This window comes from Penicillium taxi, assembly GCF_028828555.1.
Source record: "Penicillium taxi strain IBT 34144 chromosome Unknown utg000002l_segment0_segment0, whole genome shotgun sequence".
Classification (NCBI taxonomy): Eukaryota; Fungi; Ascomycota; class Eurotiomycetes; order Eurotiales; family Aspergillaceae; genus Penicillium; species Penicillium taxi.
Window position 1 is genome coordinate 678,897 of NW_026643204.1, and position 16,345 is coordinate 695,241.

The 16,345-nt window shown below is 48.0% G+C and overlaps 7 protein-coding genes across 7 annotated transcripts; 4 read left to right on the top strand and 3 right to left on the bottom strand.

Moving 5' to 3' along the window:
- Positions 1 to 97: 97 nt before the first annotated feature.
- Positions 98 to 2,806, top strand: N7495_002185 (uncharacterized protein; the record flags this gene model as incomplete). The annotated part of the gene is made up of 4 exons (XM_057204854.1): positions 98 to 1,270; positions 1,329 to 2,072; positions 2,124 to 2,340; positions 2,400 to 2,806. The coding sequence occupies 4 exons, from the start codon at positions 98 to 100 to the stop codon at positions 2,804 to 2,806; spliced, it is 2,541 nt and encodes an 846-aa protein (XP_057065461.1).
- A 1,067-nt stretch (positions 2,807 to 3,873) lies between these two features.
- On the top strand, positions 3,874 to 6,886 carry N7495_002186 (karyopherin beta; the record flags this gene model as incomplete). Its single annotated transcript, XM_057204855.1, has 6 exons — positions 3,874 to 3,913; positions 4,007 to 4,065; positions 4,200 to 5,006; positions 5,070 to 6,486; positions 6,543 to 6,651; positions 6,709 to 6,886. The coding sequence occupies 6 exons, from the start codon at positions 3,874 to 3,876 to the stop codon at positions 6,884 to 6,886; spliced, it is 2,610 nt and encodes an 869-aa protein (XP_057065462.1).
- Positions 6,887 to 8,199: 1,313 nt separating this feature from the next.
- On the top strand, positions 8,200 to 8,901 carry N7495_002187 (40S ribosomal protein uS8; the record flags this gene model as incomplete). The annotated part of the gene is made up of 3 exons (XM_057204856.1): positions 8,200 to 8,332; positions 8,588 to 8,657; positions 8,712 to 8,901. 3 exons carry the CDS (start codon positions 8,200 to 8,202, stop codon positions 8,899 to 8,901), a joined length of 393 nt encoding a protein of 130 aa, XP_057065463.1.
- A 681-nt stretch (positions 8,902 to 9,582) lies between these two features.
- N7495_002188 (uncharacterized protein) lies at positions 9,583 to 11,120 on the bottom strand (the record flags this gene model as incomplete). The annotated part of the gene is made up of 4 exons (XM_057204857.1): positions 9,583 to 9,750; positions 9,815 to 10,253; positions 10,303 to 10,544; positions 10,605 to 11,120. The coding sequence occupies 4 exons, from the start codon at positions 11,118 to 11,120 to the stop codon at positions 9,583 to 9,585; spliced, it is 1,365 nt and encodes a 454-aa protein (XP_057065464.1).
- A 552-nt stretch (positions 11,121 to 11,672) lies between these two features.
- N7495_002189 (uncharacterized protein) lies at positions 11,673 to 12,882 on the bottom strand (the record flags this gene model as incomplete). The annotated part of the gene is made up of 3 exons (XM_057204858.1): positions 11,673 to 11,772; positions 11,833 to 12,743; positions 12,847 to 12,882. The coding sequence occupies 3 exons, from the start codon at positions 12,880 to 12,882 to the stop codon at positions 11,673 to 11,675; spliced, it is 1,047 nt and encodes a 348-aa protein (XP_057065465.1).
- A 159-nt stretch (positions 12,883 to 13,041) lies between these two features.
- N7495_002190 (uncharacterized protein) lies at positions 13,042 to 13,956 on the top strand (the record flags this gene model as incomplete). Its single annotated transcript, XM_057204859.1, has 3 exons — positions 13,042 to 13,143; positions 13,197 to 13,777; positions 13,839 to 13,956. 3 exons carry the CDS (start codon positions 13,042 to 13,044, stop codon positions 13,954 to 13,956), a joined length of 801 nt encoding a protein of 266 aa, XP_057065466.1.
- A 312-nt stretch (positions 13,957 to 14,268) lies between these two features.
- Positions 14,269 to 15,943, bottom strand: N7495_002191 (uncharacterized protein; the record flags this gene model as incomplete). Its single annotated transcript, XM_057204860.1, has 2 exons — positions 14,269 to 15,621; positions 15,674 to 15,943. 2 exons carry the CDS (start codon positions 15,941 to 15,943, stop codon positions 14,269 to 14,271), a joined length of 1,623 nt encoding a protein of 540 aa, XP_057065467.1.
- Positions 15,944 to 16,345: the final 402 nt, after the last annotated feature.

The window sequence follows — 16,345 nt, forward strand, 5'->3', positions numbered from 1 at the left end:
CGATCAACAACTTCATCAGCCAAGTTTGACGAAGTGCCGCGCCTCATTTCTATAGCAGAATGGGCTGGAATTTAATTTAAAATCATCAGAAGTGATCATGGAGCCTGAAGTTCCTCACCTCACAGCAGTCGGCGGGAAGTCCCTTCCGGCAGCATGCAAAACAAGCACCCTGGCCTATTGTCCCTCGATGGACCTGATTGCTCTATCATCAGAGAAGGATGAGCTGAGCGTGTACCGTTTAAATGGGCAACAACTGTTCAGTGGTTCTTGGAAAGGTGATCCCTACCTAGGCGAAGATGAGAAAGATGGAGAGATAAGAACTCTTGCATGGAAGCCGAACGGCCGCTTCCTCGCCGTCGCGTGTGGAGACGGCTCTATTCGTATTATGAGCGCATACAATGGAAAGACAGTGCACCACTACCCTGCCACCAAGGCACCGAGTGATAATGAGAAGACTTCAGATAACAAAACATCGCCGAGAGTCACATATTTGGGATGGGGCGTCAATTTCACCGACAGTGAAGGCGCTCAAAACCATCTTGAATCAGGTCACATCTCGCTTGATGACTTGCTGGATACGAGCACTCATCCTTCAAGAGCATCTGCTTTGCTCAAAGCTGATCTGCCCAGGGAGCTCGCGTTGCTGGACATCGAAAGCTCTCTGCCTAAGCTGAGTATATTGCCCGCGACGGGTGCGGGGGAAGATTTATTCAGCTCGCTTGCGTCAATCGATTCTATCTTCCATTCATCTACACGGGAGGCTAGTGATACGGTAGATGTGCTGTTTGTCGGCTTCGATGACGGCACCATCCACCTCCGTATCTTTGATCGGTTTGAAATCGGCACAATCTGCGTTAGCGACTCGACTGGACTGGCCGAGTCATGCCAGATTCTTAACCACGCTTCGCATTCGCTGAGCTCGACGCATGCCTTGCTGGCATCATCTGCTGCAGGCAATTCCCGTGCTCCCCTTGACCTCATCACACTGGATCTTCGTTTCATAACCAAGTCGGGTCGATACTTGTCTCTTCTTGCGTCCAAGACTACGCAGCTCCAGAATCTGCTACGGTACATTGGCCAGGTGCAGCGAAGTATTGAATTAGAATGGAAGAATGCGCAGGAGTTGCCGGCGCGGTTTATCCGCAGCATTAACGAAGACTTGCAAGAAAAATGTCAGTGTGACTTTACCACTGCTATCTATCACCTTGCTGCTACGGGCAATTGCTTTGAGCCCATGAAAGAGTTCCTGGTTGATATTATCGGCGAGAGGGTATGAGATATGCTGCAATATATCAGGTATTACGAATGGCTACTAATCTAGAATTCAGGGACATGCGAGATGGGACAAGGCTGTCTCAGTGGGCTACGAAGGCATTCGACGATTGACGCACGAATCTCTCATCCCAGCACTAGAGCGGAGCCAGATTCTTCTTAGCCGACTGGTTGGATTGTCGAAATTTCAAAAGCTCAGCGATGTACTTGGCCTGGACACACCCAAGCTCAACGCCATCGTTGAGACTTTAGACTGCCTGCATCTCCTGGCCCATAAAATTCTTATTCATTCTAACGAGGAGCTTCATCAATTTGCCGCTTTCTCTCGCTGGCTCCGGCACGAAATCCTCATTCTCAACAGCGACCCGCTCGGCCAGACAATGGAAGAACTTGTGGGCAAAAGAGATCTTTACGAAATTCCCACCACTGTAAAATACATCACAGGAGCTCTTCGAAAAAGTGAGCTGCGCAACTACATCCGTCAGCTCCCCATGCTCGGAGCACCTGTATCTCAAGCCCCGGCCACGGACAAGTGGCTTCCGGATGGCCATGACCAGTCCTTTTACGACCAAGTCAAGTTGTTGTTCGCTCAGAAACGCAAGCTCCTGAATCATGGTGGTGATACGTCGACGGTGGACTCTCCTAAGCTCAATGACTTGACTAAGCGGCTGGAAATTCAGTTTGAAAAGGTTTATGCGGAGATTGCTGAGACACAGCGCAGGGGAATTCTACATCGGTCCCCACTTACACTCCATGAGGATTGTGATCAAAGCATCTTGGACCTCAAGATTTGTTATGAAGTGAGATCTGCTCGGGAATTTGAAAAGCTTAGTTTGCTGACAATTATTTAGGAGGCTGAAGATGGAGGCCCTTGCTCCATTTATGCCGTGACTCGATCATTCGCATCTAAGCACCTAGTTTACATCTACCGCACCGTACTTGACTCCAGCAACGGCGTTAGTTCGACACGCAGTACATCTGTGTCAGCATTCAGCCTTGGCGAGGGAGAAGTGCGACAGCTACAATTTGTCGATGATGATACCCTTATGATCCTCTGGATGGACAAGAGTAAGTCTTTGAAACTTTCCCACATGAAGTCCAAGTCTAGCTACTAATGACCTGGACAGAAGGAATCTCGTATCTAATCAACATCCCCTTCCAACCCGCATCTGCCCAACATCCATCCGAAGAGCCCGGTCTGCAACCCTTCACACTAGGCTACACTGCCTGTGGCGCCCATCATACGAAATCCGAGTTCAGACCTGAAACTGAAACACTAGCACTTGAAATGTCGATGCTGTACGACGCCGGCATGGTTCGACATGTCTTCCCAGTGTCGGGTCTCAAGTCTAAACCGATTCATGTGTCTACCAATGGCCGGAAGTGCCGACGGGCTGTTTGTGTTTTGTATGGAGATGGATTCCGATATGATGTATTCGATATGGATGGTGTTATGCCGGAAGAGCTACTGAAAGGGCCGGATGAAGAAGCCATGAAGGAAGATTTGGAGAATGAGGATAAAGAGAATAACTAGCTTTAAACATGGCGAAGTTAGGTGTTGCTAGGTGGAATAGTATTGATTACTTTGATCCCAACGGATTAATATCTAATTTTATATTATATTATTCGTCTCAAGTATGTACTTATCCCGAATTTCTTCAGGGTCTATAAACTACTCACGTATCTGAACTAACTAGGTATGTGGCTTCTACTTGGTATATTATTGTCAACCCTTGCCTGACTCTACTCCGTAGACTATTCTAGAAACAGAGAAATTTCTGCCCAAGGTTCTGACATATCCACTAAGACTGAATTCCCCACTGAAAAAGGATTGTGTGTGGCCAGGGCTAACGGATCGGTCGCTGGGGCCACAGAGAGAACAATGTGTAGGTTTCAACGAGGAAAAATCAAAACAAGCAAATGCTATGGAGGGGCATTTATTACTATTGCAAAAGACATAGGTACACCACCATATCATATGTTGTATAAAATTTTATTGTCATATAAGCAGGGGGTGGTCTCATCGTCGCTAATTAAATATAGAATAAAATGGGCTTTTGGTTGTCGAACAAAAGCAAAAAAACACAAAATATAGACGAGCAAGGGAAGTCGACACCTCAGGCACAAGTCACGTGAAACCACAATCCAACCAATCGCATCATCTTGCTACTTCGGCCTGAGGTGTCAACTTACCTACAACCTCATCCCCCCATCTGGTCTTTTCCGAAAGATGAAAATCTGCGCTTTCTCTTTTGACAAATTTCAAATACCTTAAAAATACTTGTCTATCTCACTTCCGGAGATTCTACGTTGTTTACTTACTTTCCTCTTATCTTGGTCGTGCATCCAAGGCACCTACTTCTTTCTCTGTGTCCCGTCGCAGGAACTTGGTGCATGCCTCGTCATATCCACAAACAACCCCCGTGCCTTCCACATCCACCAGGGATTCAACTTCCACCCATCTCAACACCCCCAAGTGGACTTTTAATTCGTGTGCCTGTGTCCACCTAAGTCGAGAAGGCACCGCACGCGCTTAAAGTCTTTCTTTTTCCTCACCTTTCTTTTTTTCTTCATTCACCCCCACATCTCTCGCCTGCCACCATGGACGCTCGTCAGGTGCTGGAGAGCACTCTCGCACCAGGTAGATCTTGGATCCTAATACTTCCTAAGAGTTCTCCTCTTCTGGAGTACTGAAAGTTTGAAAATCATCGCTAACGGCTTTATTTTCCTGCAGATGCGGCCGAACGTACCAACGCTGAGCAACAGCTCGCCCACGCCGCTGAGGTCGACTTTGTATGTGACTCCATTCCCCATCCGTTTCGGTCATCTCAATCATTTCTCTGAAACGAGTTGAACAAAATGCTATTAATACCCCCATACTCGACCCTTGCCCTTGCAGTGCTAACACCCGTTTTTACGCTCTCTAGGCTACCTACCTTCTTACCCTCGGCCACGAACTGGCAAACGAAGACAGCCCCCCTCACATCCGTGTCGCTGCCGGTATTGCATTGAAAAACGCATTCACTTTCCGAGACCAGGCCAAGTTGCAGGAGGTGCAGCAGCGATGGATCCAACAGATCAACCCCGAAACCAAGTCACAGGTTAAAGAGCTTGCGCTCAAGTCCTTGCACTCACCTAATACGCGAGCTGGAAATGCCGCTGCTACATTGATTGTTTCGATCGCCGCGATCGAGTTGCCGCGAAATGAGTGGCCCGACCTTATGCCTACTCTTGTGCAGAACGTTGCAAGCGGAACTGACGCCCTGAAGCAGTCGTCTCTTGCTACTATTGGTTACATCTGTGAATCTCAAGATCCTGACCTTCGTGCCAGCTTGGCCGCCCACTCCAACTCTATCTTGACTGCCGTTGTTCAAGGCGCTCGGCGCGAGGAGCCGAACATGGAGGTTCGCTACGCCGCTATTGCCGCTCTCAGTGACGCCGTCGATTTCGTGCGCACCAACATGGAGAATGAGGGAGAGCGCAACTACATTATGCAGGTCATCTGCGAGGCCACACAGGCTGATGAGTTGCGTGTCCAGGCCGGTGCTTTTGGCTGTCTGAACCGTGTCATGGGCGCTTACTACGACAAGATGAGCTTCTACATGGAGAAGGCTCTCTTTGGCTTGAGCATCATGGGTATGAAGAGCGAGGAAGAGGAGGTCTCCAAGTTGGCCATCGAGTTCTGGTGCACTGTCTGCGAGGAGGAGATTGCCATTGAGGATGACAACGCTGAGGTATGTTGCGGGATTGTGTGTCACAAAGTTTTGAACAATAACTCACTGACGTCGTATATTTAGGCTCAACAGGATGGTACTGAGGCCCGCCCCTTCTTCGGCTTTGCTCGCATTGCCACTCGTGAGGTTATTCCCGTTTTGCTGCAGGCTATGTGCCGCCAAGACGAGGATGCTGGTGATGATGAGTACAATGTGTCGCGTGCGGCCTACCAGGCCCTGCAGCTCTACTCTCAGTGTGTCACTGGTGAGGTGATCACTCCAGTTGTCGCCTTCGTTGAGGAGAACATCCGCAATGAGGACTGGCACCGCCGGGATGCTGCTGTTGCTGCATTTGGTGCCATTATGGATGGCCCCGAGCCCACAGTCCTGGAGCCTCTTATCAAGCAGGCTCTACCCGTGCTTCTGGGAATGATGGAGGACACCTCTGTTTCGGTCCGGGATTCCACTGCTTACGCTCTGGGTCGCGTTTGTGAAAACTGCCCAATGGTTTTGGACCCCGATGTTCATCTGCAGCCTTTGATGTCCTGCCTCTTCAACGGTCTTGCTAACAGCCCCAAAATTGCCAGTTCTTGCTGCTGGGCTCTCATGAACGTTGCCGATCGCTTCGCTGGCGATGATGGCTCCCAGACCAACCCTCTGTCGAAGCACTTCGAGGACAGTGTCAAGTCTCTCTTGGCTGTGACTGAGCGACAGGATGCCGATAACACTCTTCGTACTGCTGGATATGAGGTTCTGAACTCTTTCGTCATGAACTCTGCCAATGACAGCCTCGCCATGGTTGCTTCTCTCTCGGACGTCATTATCCAGCGTCTCCAGAAGACCATTCCCATGCAGCAGCAGGTCGTCAACACCGAGGATCGTATGCTCCTGGAGGAGATGCAGACTAGCTTGATCAGCGTTATTCTCGCTATTGTCCAGCGCTTTGAGGGTGACATTAGACCCCAGGCTGACCGTATCATGCAAGTCTTGCTTGAGACCCTCTCAACTGTTGGTCCCAAGTCCAGCGTACCGGATGCCGTCTTCGCAACTGTCGGTTCAGTTGCCAGTGCTCTGGATGAGGATTTCATCAAGTACATGGAGTCCTTCACACCCTTCCTGTACAACGCATTGGGCAACCAAGATGAGACGGGTCTTTGTTCCATGGCCATCGGTCTTGTCAGCGACATTGCCCGTGCCTTGAACGAAAAAGTTCAGCCTTTCTGCGACACGTTCATGAACCTCCTACTCAACGTGCTCCGAACTTCTACCAACCAGCTCAAGCCGGCTATTTTGGAGTGCTTCGGTGATATCGCCCAAGCTATTGGCACTCCCCACTTCGATAACTACCTGTCCGTTGTTGGCGGAGTCCTCCAGCAGGCCTCATCCGTGACCACAAGCTCTGATCTTTCCTTGGATATGGTTGATTACATTGTGTCTCTGCGCGAGGGCATTATGGATGCTTGGGGAGCTATTCTCCTTTCTTACAAGGGCACCCCTCAGAGTACGTTCACTATTTAAAATTTCATATTGAATATGTCATGCTAATGATATCTACAGTTACTCAACTCCAACCGTTTGTCGAGTCCATTTTCCAGCTGCTTCACATCATCTCTCAAGAGGGTAACCGAAGCGAGGGTCTGATGCGCTCCTCTATGGGTGTTCTTGGGTAGGTGACTTCGTTAAAGAATTATGATCTCCAATCTGAAGACTAACCTGTTAATAGTGACCTTGCTGACGCTTACCCCAACGGGGAGCTCATCTCCTTCTTCCGTAATGACTGGGTCACTTCCCTCATTCGTGAGACTCGCGCCACCCGCCACTACAGCCCACGGACTATCGAGACTGCTCGTTGGACTCGTGAGCAAGTCAAGCGCCAGGTCAACTTGGGTGGCATGGCATAAATTCATGTCTAGCGCTTTCATCGTATGGATGAATAGCTTTTCCCATCCCCGTATTAGTTTCAGGGAACAGGTCTGGAAGGAAAGCAATAGCTGCAAAGACGGCTTTACACGTCAAGGCCCAGCGCAACCTGAGGCCCTCGTGTTGATTTGGTACTTGATGGTCGACAAGGATGATTTTCACCTACGGGTAAACTTGACTGCTTTTTTATTCGTTATCAACCCCCATCCATCCCCATTCCCCTTCTCCAAGATCCAGAGATTGGTACTCCCTGAGATCATTTGCCCAATTATTTCACCAGCCCCCGTCATATGAATGCATTACCCCCGATGCCTCAATCGAATGAATTCCATTTTTTGTCATTCACCCTTCACCTCCCCTTACCATTCCCCTCATGTCTTTTTTATCATGCGAAATAACGTGTTACACATTTACACAACTTACCCACCTATTTCCTTGTCCTTTCCCCAAGTCTCTTTTTAATTAGACTAAGACTCCTTGCGCTCACTAGCATTCCCCTCATGTAACCCAAGACCTCATGTACGCTCCCTCCCCCGAAATTCACCAAATACATGTATGCCCAATTGATGTAACTCCCCCAAACTATGATGCCGTTCCTTTCCCTACGAGGAAGGCCACTTCCAAAAAGCTATGCATTTGATCCCATGCTCCGTATACTATACTCTGCCCATTTCTCCAGCAACATCCATGCTGCTATGCTATATACTTCTCCTAGAGACTAGACTACCTACTCACTTCGTTAAAAGATGACAGGCTCGAGATTTTTCTTACTCGATGGCATTCCAGTCCAGCTTGACATTCTAGCAAAGGCGGTGTGGCAAGACTCCTATACTAAGGCCTCAGGCATAAACTATTATATCTCGCGTAATCACCACGTGATATAGATAAGGGCTTATACGCCTGAAAGCCCTTAGCGCACGGTGTTCAATCAAACTTCTCTCGAGTTCCGCTTCTCCCTCTCCAACCCGCTTCCGACCATCCATCGAGGTATGTACTCTATCAACGCCCCGACCACTCATCAGTCTCATAGCTAGTCTGGGAGAGAAAATCATATCGAGTTCCAGCACGAAGCGTTCAAAAAACCCGAAAGGGTAATTTCTGCTCCTTCGTGTTCGGATGTCAATATGATACGCATCTCCCATCCCGGCACGGGCTGAAGAAACTCCTTTTTGGAAGGGGCACTCTTTATGCTTGAAGACTAGTTGTGACTGACTTTGCCCCCTCTCTCGACAGTAGATACCTCCTATCTTTTTTTCAATCTTCGATTTGAGAATCTCGATTCAATACCGCCAAAATGGTCAAGACTTCCGTCCTTAACGATGCGCTCAACGCCATGAACAACGCCGAGAAGGCCGGCAAGCGCCAGGTTCTCATCCGTCCTTCTTCCAAGGTCATTGTCAAGTTCCTCAGCGTCATGCAGAAGCACGGTACGTCTCATGGATAATTTTCAGTCGCCAATTTTGCTCCTTTTTCTCTTTCATAATCCTGTATTACCGTTTTTGTGAGGAGGATCCCATTTCGGGCTGATAACTAGGCGAACGGTCTCAATCAACCCACGACCTTTGCCCTTTAAGTGTCCGATATATTGATCTGCGGAGATCTTACACGTTTCCAGGCGCTTTCCTGTTTTTGGCGACTTTTAAATCCTCGCAACATAACTGACTTTATTTTTTTTTCTTCAGGCTACATTGGCGAGTTCGAGGAGGTCGATGACCACCGTTCCGGCAAGATCGTCATCCAGTTGAACGGCCGGTATGTTCCATTCCTCGCCAGTTTCCATCATCATCTAACAATGTCTCTTTCCAGTCTCAACAAGTGTGGTGTCATCAACCCCCGCTACCCCGTCCAGCTCCGTGACCTCGAGAAGTGGGCCACTCAGCTCCTTCCTTCCCGTCAATTCGGTTACGTTGTCCTGACTACCTCCGCCGGTATCATGGACCACGAGGAGGCTCGCCGCAAGCACGTTGCTGGCAAGCTCCTTGGTTTCTTCTACTAGATTAGACCAACTGTGCCGTTGGGACAAAAATTAAAAGTCTGTTTGACCTTGTATAGGCTTTGATATTATCTTCTCAGTGTCACTCTGTAATGTGAATATGATCTTGGACTTACACTGAGACTGAAACATCGTAGTCCGCTGTAGTTCTACGCGCTCGAGTTCGAGACGCTGCATGTATGTTACGTAACCAGTTCACGACCCATCCATACCAACCCTGGAACATCTAATATGAGCTCTCTCAACGAGGTGAGAGCAAGAAAGTAATTTGAAGTTTCCGCATCCTTTTTCACACTTTCAATCACTCTTAATTTGGTTTACGAGTTTTCTGCCTACTTTCTTCTGCCTACTTTTCTGCACTTTTGAACTGGCAGTGACACGGTTAATGCATTTAAACGGACCGGTGGACGGGGATAATTCATTTACCTAGATTCATCTATCTGTCTACCAGGACACGAAATATGCGCTTGATTGTGTCTAGATCTCCGCTTCGGTGTCCTCTCCGATCAGAATCAATCGTAGGACAAGAGTTGCATATCCTAGCAACGATCTCATTTTCTTGTCATCGTAGACAGAGCAGTGGCGTTGGTGGATCTATCCCATATAAGCTCCCATACAATCTTGTAAGCTGATGGCTGCGTGGCCTGTACAAAACCTCCAATCCAAAGTGTCGTTCTTACGACGTCAGACAGTCTTCTTGATTCTCCGATCGACCTTCATACGCACCAGACCAGCCAATATAGTAGCCACAGTAGCCATTGAACCAGCATAGAAGATAGCAGGCCTGTAAGCAGCAACTCCATTCTCTTGACCACCGGAAGCATTCAAAATGAAACCAGCAATAGGAGCACCCTATTATGAAGAATTGTCAGCATATAATCGCTCCTTACTCAACTAGAGACAAATGCTAATTTACCAAGATGTACCCTCCAAGCCAACCACTAACAATCATGCCCATAGCAACAGACACTCGCGCAGAACCGAAAACATTACCTACAACAGTCGGCATAGTTGAGAAGAAGCCGCCATTTGCTGCACCATTGATGATCACGAATGCAATCAGGGGTCCAATCGAGGTAGAGACGGGCCATAGCACGAAAAGGCTCAGAGCACTAAACAGAAGCGATAGAAACAGCGTGTTTAGCGAACCTAGCCTGTCGCACGCAAATCCACAAGATACACGACCGATGGCCGATGAGAAGTTGAATGCGGCTACTAGACCTGCACCGGCGCTTGATGGCAGGCCCAGAGAGTTTGTGTACAGAGGCAGGAAGAATGTCGGTACGTATAAGGGGAATGTACCAATTGCGCCCGTAAAGAATAAAACAACGAAGCGAAAATCGCGGAAGAGTCGCCTATAATAGTCAGTAGTCTTTCCTTTAGAAGGGAAATAGGCCCTCATACCATTCTACCATCTTAGTTCGTTGGATAGGTGCCCGTTCCTTGATCAAGTATGCGGCAGGCAGCCCAGTTCCAATCATCAGAAACCCGAGGATGCGGAAAGTCCATGCGATTCCAATACTTGACAGCAGAGAATCAATAAGAAAGCTGAGCACGGTACCACCAAGGCCGCCACCGGCAAAAACAATGCCATTCGCGACACCACGTTTAACCTTAAAATACTGTGCTGGGGTTGCCGAAACAACCTAATAAATAAATCAGCCAAAGCAATCAGAAACAAAGAAGAAAGAAACACCCAGACGAACCATGAAGCATAAGCTGGTTCCGAGACCACCGACAAATCCCCAAGTAATGAATAGTGAGGCGATACTATTCACAGCAAATCCGCTCAGAATACTTCCCAGTCCAAGAAGCGTGATACCCAACAACGCCGTAAATCGCGCGCCAATTTTACGGACGACAGTTGCATTTGGCACAGCCAGAAGCGAAATACAAGACGGGCTGAGTGATCCAACAAATGCCAGTGTCGAAGACGAATAGCCCTTGCGATCTACCAGAGCTGCTTGCATGACACCCCATGTATAAGATGTACCGACGAACCAGAACGTCAGAACCGCACAGGCAAAAATTACTACCCAGCCATATCCACCGTCTGGAACTTGCGAGTCTGCAAGCAGAGATTGCTGCATGACATCGTCTTGTTCTGGCTCTGGTTGGAGGACTGCTGAGGGCACATTTCGCTGTCTTTCACCCTCGGCATTTTGGTTTAGAGCTGACAGCTCAATTGCAGTACTTGGCAGACTTTGTGTCACCGTCGTCATATTTATCGGTGCTGTATAAGCAGAAAGTTGATTATCTGATTGAATTGAATCAATTGGCTCTGATTGGGTCGCGGGCGTTCTTACGTCTGTCGGTTCAAATATGATCCATATGAGGCTCTATGAACTGATCTTAGTATGTAAAAAGAGTCCCACACTTCAAAAAGCAGATCTTGATATTTCCGAAGCTTGAAATCCACGATGATGACTCTTAAGAGAAAAGATAAGATCTGGCACGTGACAGTGGGAATCGTATGGTATCACACTAGCCAATGGAATGTCAGTGAGGAAATAAGATCGCGGGTAACTAGATATTTACCAGGGATTATTTAGTTATGCATAACTAGATGCATAACTAGTTCGTCAATCCCTGTTGACCGTTATAAGCCGAATAATTGGCGTTTCTGAGGAATTAGGGCATCGATCACAGATGAACATTGAACAAAATCTACTCTATATCATTGCGACTTTGTATCACCAACTTTAACCGTAGTAATAGTGATAGCTTGCTCTTGAGTTCCGAGTAGAGGAAAAGATTTCAATAAAATGATTCAATCAAAGCTTTGTGCCAGGTCTACTCGCCTCTGAAAAAGCAGATAGCTCCGATGGTGGTGCCATAGGACCCGTATTGAAAGCTTCTTCGCCATTGAAGTGCCTGTCCTATCATTAGTCTCGCATTTGAGAATATGAATAAGCAAGAAAGCGACACACTTACCATCCACGTTCAGCACCTTGGCTCAAAAAGCTACAGTCCCCATTAGCAACGCAATCCCATCCACCTCCAACACCACGTCCGCCTTTCCAATCCGGAGTCCGCTTAGCACGAATGAGCTCTGTCTCTTCTGCCAGAACTTGCCCACAATCGCCAAGTTCTGCGCTACTAGATCTAGAAACTCTGTGATTTCTTCGCCGAAACGTGCTTAGCCCAGCCGTGAAAACAAGAAAGTCTTCTTCAGAGCTGTCCGGGGGCATGATGCCCGTTAAGGCACGGCCCATGGCAATCAGTGGCGCCGCATGTGCGCAGATCAGCACTGATTTGCTGGGGCGTTGTTCGGGCGGAAGGGCTGATTCCAGGGCTGTTATTTCTGTATCCAGATCGGTAATTATCCCATCTAGAACAGTGGCGATGCGGTCGTGCAGTTGAGCGATTGTCTCGCCTTTTCTAGAGGGCCGGAGTATTGGGGTATATTTTGATTCTGGGTTTTGAGGAATCAACGTTGGGAAGTGTGTAAGCATTGTGTTTGTTGTTGGATGAGGCGGATGGTAAAAGAAGCTCGTTGAGCCAAACCATTCTCCCAGCCCATTTTCAATTCTAACATCCAAAGTTGCATCCTTATCAATGGATCCGTATGTATTATTTTGACTTTCCAGGGGGGTTGGAACTTGTTGTTTCCTCTTTAGCTCCTCAACTGTGGGCTGTATTGTTTGAAGACATCGAAAGAATGGACTAGAATAGATGCGAAAGGGCTTTGGGTGGAAGTCAGGACCAGCTATATGCTCCGCAAGTTCATGAGATTGCTGTACACCATGTGATGTCAGTACTGGATCGGCTGGATTCCCTGTTGGTGTTGGAAATTGTGATTTGTAGATGCCTGTGCGGAGGTCTATTGTCCAACTGAGCCGGTGCTGTATCTGTTAGTTAGCGTATAGGAACAGTGGAAGGCTCAAGGACCATATAGATATGTAAGGCTTAAGCCTTGGACCCTCGAAGAAGAATCAAAGATCTTACCCCATGGCGAGTGAGATAGATGGTGTCCAGTGGCATAGTGACAATGATTTACCAAGGATGTTTATTGCGGGGAACCTTGGACCTATAAATCTAGGGCGGTGTGATAAGAGCCGAGGTCGTGCAATATCTTATATCTTATCGATAAAGGCAAGTAACGTCATTCTGCATTTTAAATCTTCACAGCCCACCTTCACCATGCCTGACAAACTTGAGAAAGCCATTATGGACGAGGCGAGACACGCCCAAACAGTTGCTCTGGATGTCGCCAGGTCAGGTGCCTACCTGTACCCATTCAAGGTACGAAGCCTCCATGAGAGATCTCAATTATTCATTTAACCCTCGAAATACAGGGAATTTTCTATTTCGCAATGCATAAAGACCTCTGGCAACCATTCGTCTCCAAAGCTGGACAAACTCTAAGCCTTGGACTGGGAGTGACAACCTTCATGTTCTTCTTCACCTACGTTCCGCAGCTCGCAATCATGTTTTTCACCAGCGGCCCCTTGGCCGCTATTTCTGCAGCCTTGCTTGTTCTCACCGAAAGTTCCACTCTCACCAGAATTCTCATGCGCTCCTTCGTTGGAGAGGAAACCTTGATGGATACATTTGATGCTACACTGATCGCACGAGGCCAGGAGCCCCTCGTTGCTCAAGGACGCGAGGTCAAACCCAAATTCGGAGGCATAAGTGCAGTGGCCAGGCTGGGAAAAGCGTTCTCAAAGCCCATTTCCAGAATCATGCCTCGGTCGCTCCTGAAATCTTTGATTCTCTTGCCTTTGAATCTGATTCCAGTCGTAGGTACAGTTCTGTATGTGTTTATGCAGGGTAAGAGACTTGGACCAGGACTTCACGGAAGATATTTCCAACTCAAAGCCTGGGATTCTCGCCGCCAAGAGGAATGGGTGAATAAAAATCGGGCCGCGTACACTGGGTGGGTCAATATGTATTGGTTGGATCTGTCTTCATCTTCGCATACTAACTGAGTTATATAGCATGGGAATTGCGGCTGCTGCTTTGGAGATGGTTCCGTTTGCTTCGATCCTTTTCTCATTCACCAATACGGTCGGCGCAGCTTTATGGGCGTCAGATCTGGAGAAGTCTGCTGCTTAGATGAAGGGTTCGCTAAGGAAAGTTTGGAGTAAAGTCGTGGGGAGTAATACTTTAAAATAAAAGAAATACATTCAAATCCAATCAGCCTCTGAAATAATTGAGGTTTACTTACGACGCTACTATCTCAACTTAATAAAACAAAGCAGGGTTTTCTTTCAGATCAATTAGATATCTTTAGAAAGTGCATAAGATTGCCGAGAATAAAGTTCGACCCATTGACAAAAAAGCTGAAAGATAAAGTGGCTGGGGTATCGCTTGTCATAATATTAGGACATCCTCATTTTGAAGGTGTTTTGTGTGGTTCCTGAGTTTTCACTGCTCTTCTTCCTCTGGAGGCTCAGCTTGGCGATTCTCAATTTCCTGATTATTCTCGACTTCCTGGCGCAGCCTTTCGGCCTCAAGCTCAGCTTCCAAGCGTGCATGAGCCTGGACCCGTTGTTCACCAATACCCGGGACAAGACTAGCCAGGAGGAGCAAAATGGACTCCATGACATAACCAAGGGAGTTGTTTGCGGGCCTCGCTTCTTGCACAGGATGAGCTGCAGGTCGAAGGGCCTGTCGTTCTAAAAAGCGCTGGAAGGGAGCAATTATCGCTCCCTGGAATTGCTCAGATAAGCCAGTTGCCTGAAGCAAAGCATAGATCATAAACACAAGCATCATAAAAGTACGAGTCCAAGTTCCAGAATCGCTTGCCATGTAAATAATAAGCATAAATTGGCTAAAAAGCCACATACGGCTCATGAGGCGCATTATGGCCTCGTTAATATTGAAGCGTCCGCGGTGCCGGGCATGGATCACCCGAGGAACGTTCTGTCCGGCGGGAATTTCCTGACGGGGTACCTGAGGAACATTCTGTTGCGCGGGGATTGTCTGACGAAGATCTTGATTGGCGGGGATTGGCTGCGCTCGGAAAACGTTTTGTTCGAGACGTCTAGGTGCCGGTTCCAGATTTGCATTGAATCGTCCGGGGTATAAACTAGTCAGTAAATTCAAAACATCGGGATTGGCTGCAGACTCGTTGGGAACGATTAGGGACTGGGTTCCATTGGTGCCTGATGCCAAATAATATCGCCTTCCAGGATCCAGTCCGAATTGATGTATCCCAGCCGGATGAGAAAGGTCATCGATACGACGATAGATAGAGCTGATACGTTGCATAAATTCGTGGTTTATTGGGTTTGACACCATTGAGAGCTGGCATTCATGTACTCTGGTCTGCAACTGAAGCCGACTTTCTATAGTGGGCAAAACACCAACCGCGAGTTCTGATTCAATTTGCAGGATATGAGCCAACAATTGGCTAAGGTTTTGAGCACGGCTAAGGTTGAGATGGGAATATGCAGGTGGTAGATCTGTCACACCATGACCATCTAAAGCAGAAGGGGCGTCAGGAGCTGCTATATCACCAGAGATGCTCGAACGCCTGGTAGTCCTATCGTTTGGGTTCGTATTAAAGAGGGGCCTGAGACGATGTCCATGCGTCTCAAGAGCGTTACGCAGTGGCTGGGGACTAACAAATGGCCCATCAGGGCTGGCACTCGTATTATTTGTCAAATTGACGGATGGGACTTGGGTAACTGGTATTTCTGAATTGCGAGATGGGGTGGACAGGCTCCGGTCCAGCAGAGATGGTGGCAATGCAAGATGGATGGTGTATTCCTCAGACTAGAAAAGTTCAGGTTAAGTTGAAGAACGTTGAGATTGGAGAAAAACATACAACAACGGGATGGAAAACAGCTGCCAGAGTTCCAAGGTGGTCGATCGATCGACCGAGGTAGATCAACCGCTGTGTAAATGACGGGGGATGTGAAGGAATTTCATCTTTGAGACGATCACGGAGTTGATCAACCGTCGAGGACAGTAGGATGTCTTGGAAAGTGAATTTATTGGGGGGAGGGAGGGCAGGGACCAAGACATGAAGAGTGATAGTGGAACGAGTAGAAGGATCAGAAGCTGCATCGGATGTCACGATGGTGGGGCGGGCCATGGTGGGTACGGGGATGCGTAGGTGATTAGATTGTCATAGCTCTAGGAAGAATGGGGTGGTAAGGAGTGATGGCAGATTTGCGAGCTTGAATCCAGTGAAATGGTAGCACCAGGTTGCGTGAGTGGTAACTAGGCACTGGTCTGATGTAAGATATCTGATTAGAAGCCGCACTAGTTCAGCTCACTGGAACAGAATGAAGAGATGGGGTTGGCTAATTTTGAAAGGCAAAAAGGTCAAGCGCGAAAATAAGAAGAGGGTGAAGAGGGGAGATCCAGATCAACAAACAATATCATTATGTCAAGGTGGCGATAGGCAGTATACACGTGCCTGAAGGCGGTAGGATCAATTCAATAACACGTGTTTAAGGCGGTGAGGCCGATTGTAATGTCGCGTGAAAAAAAC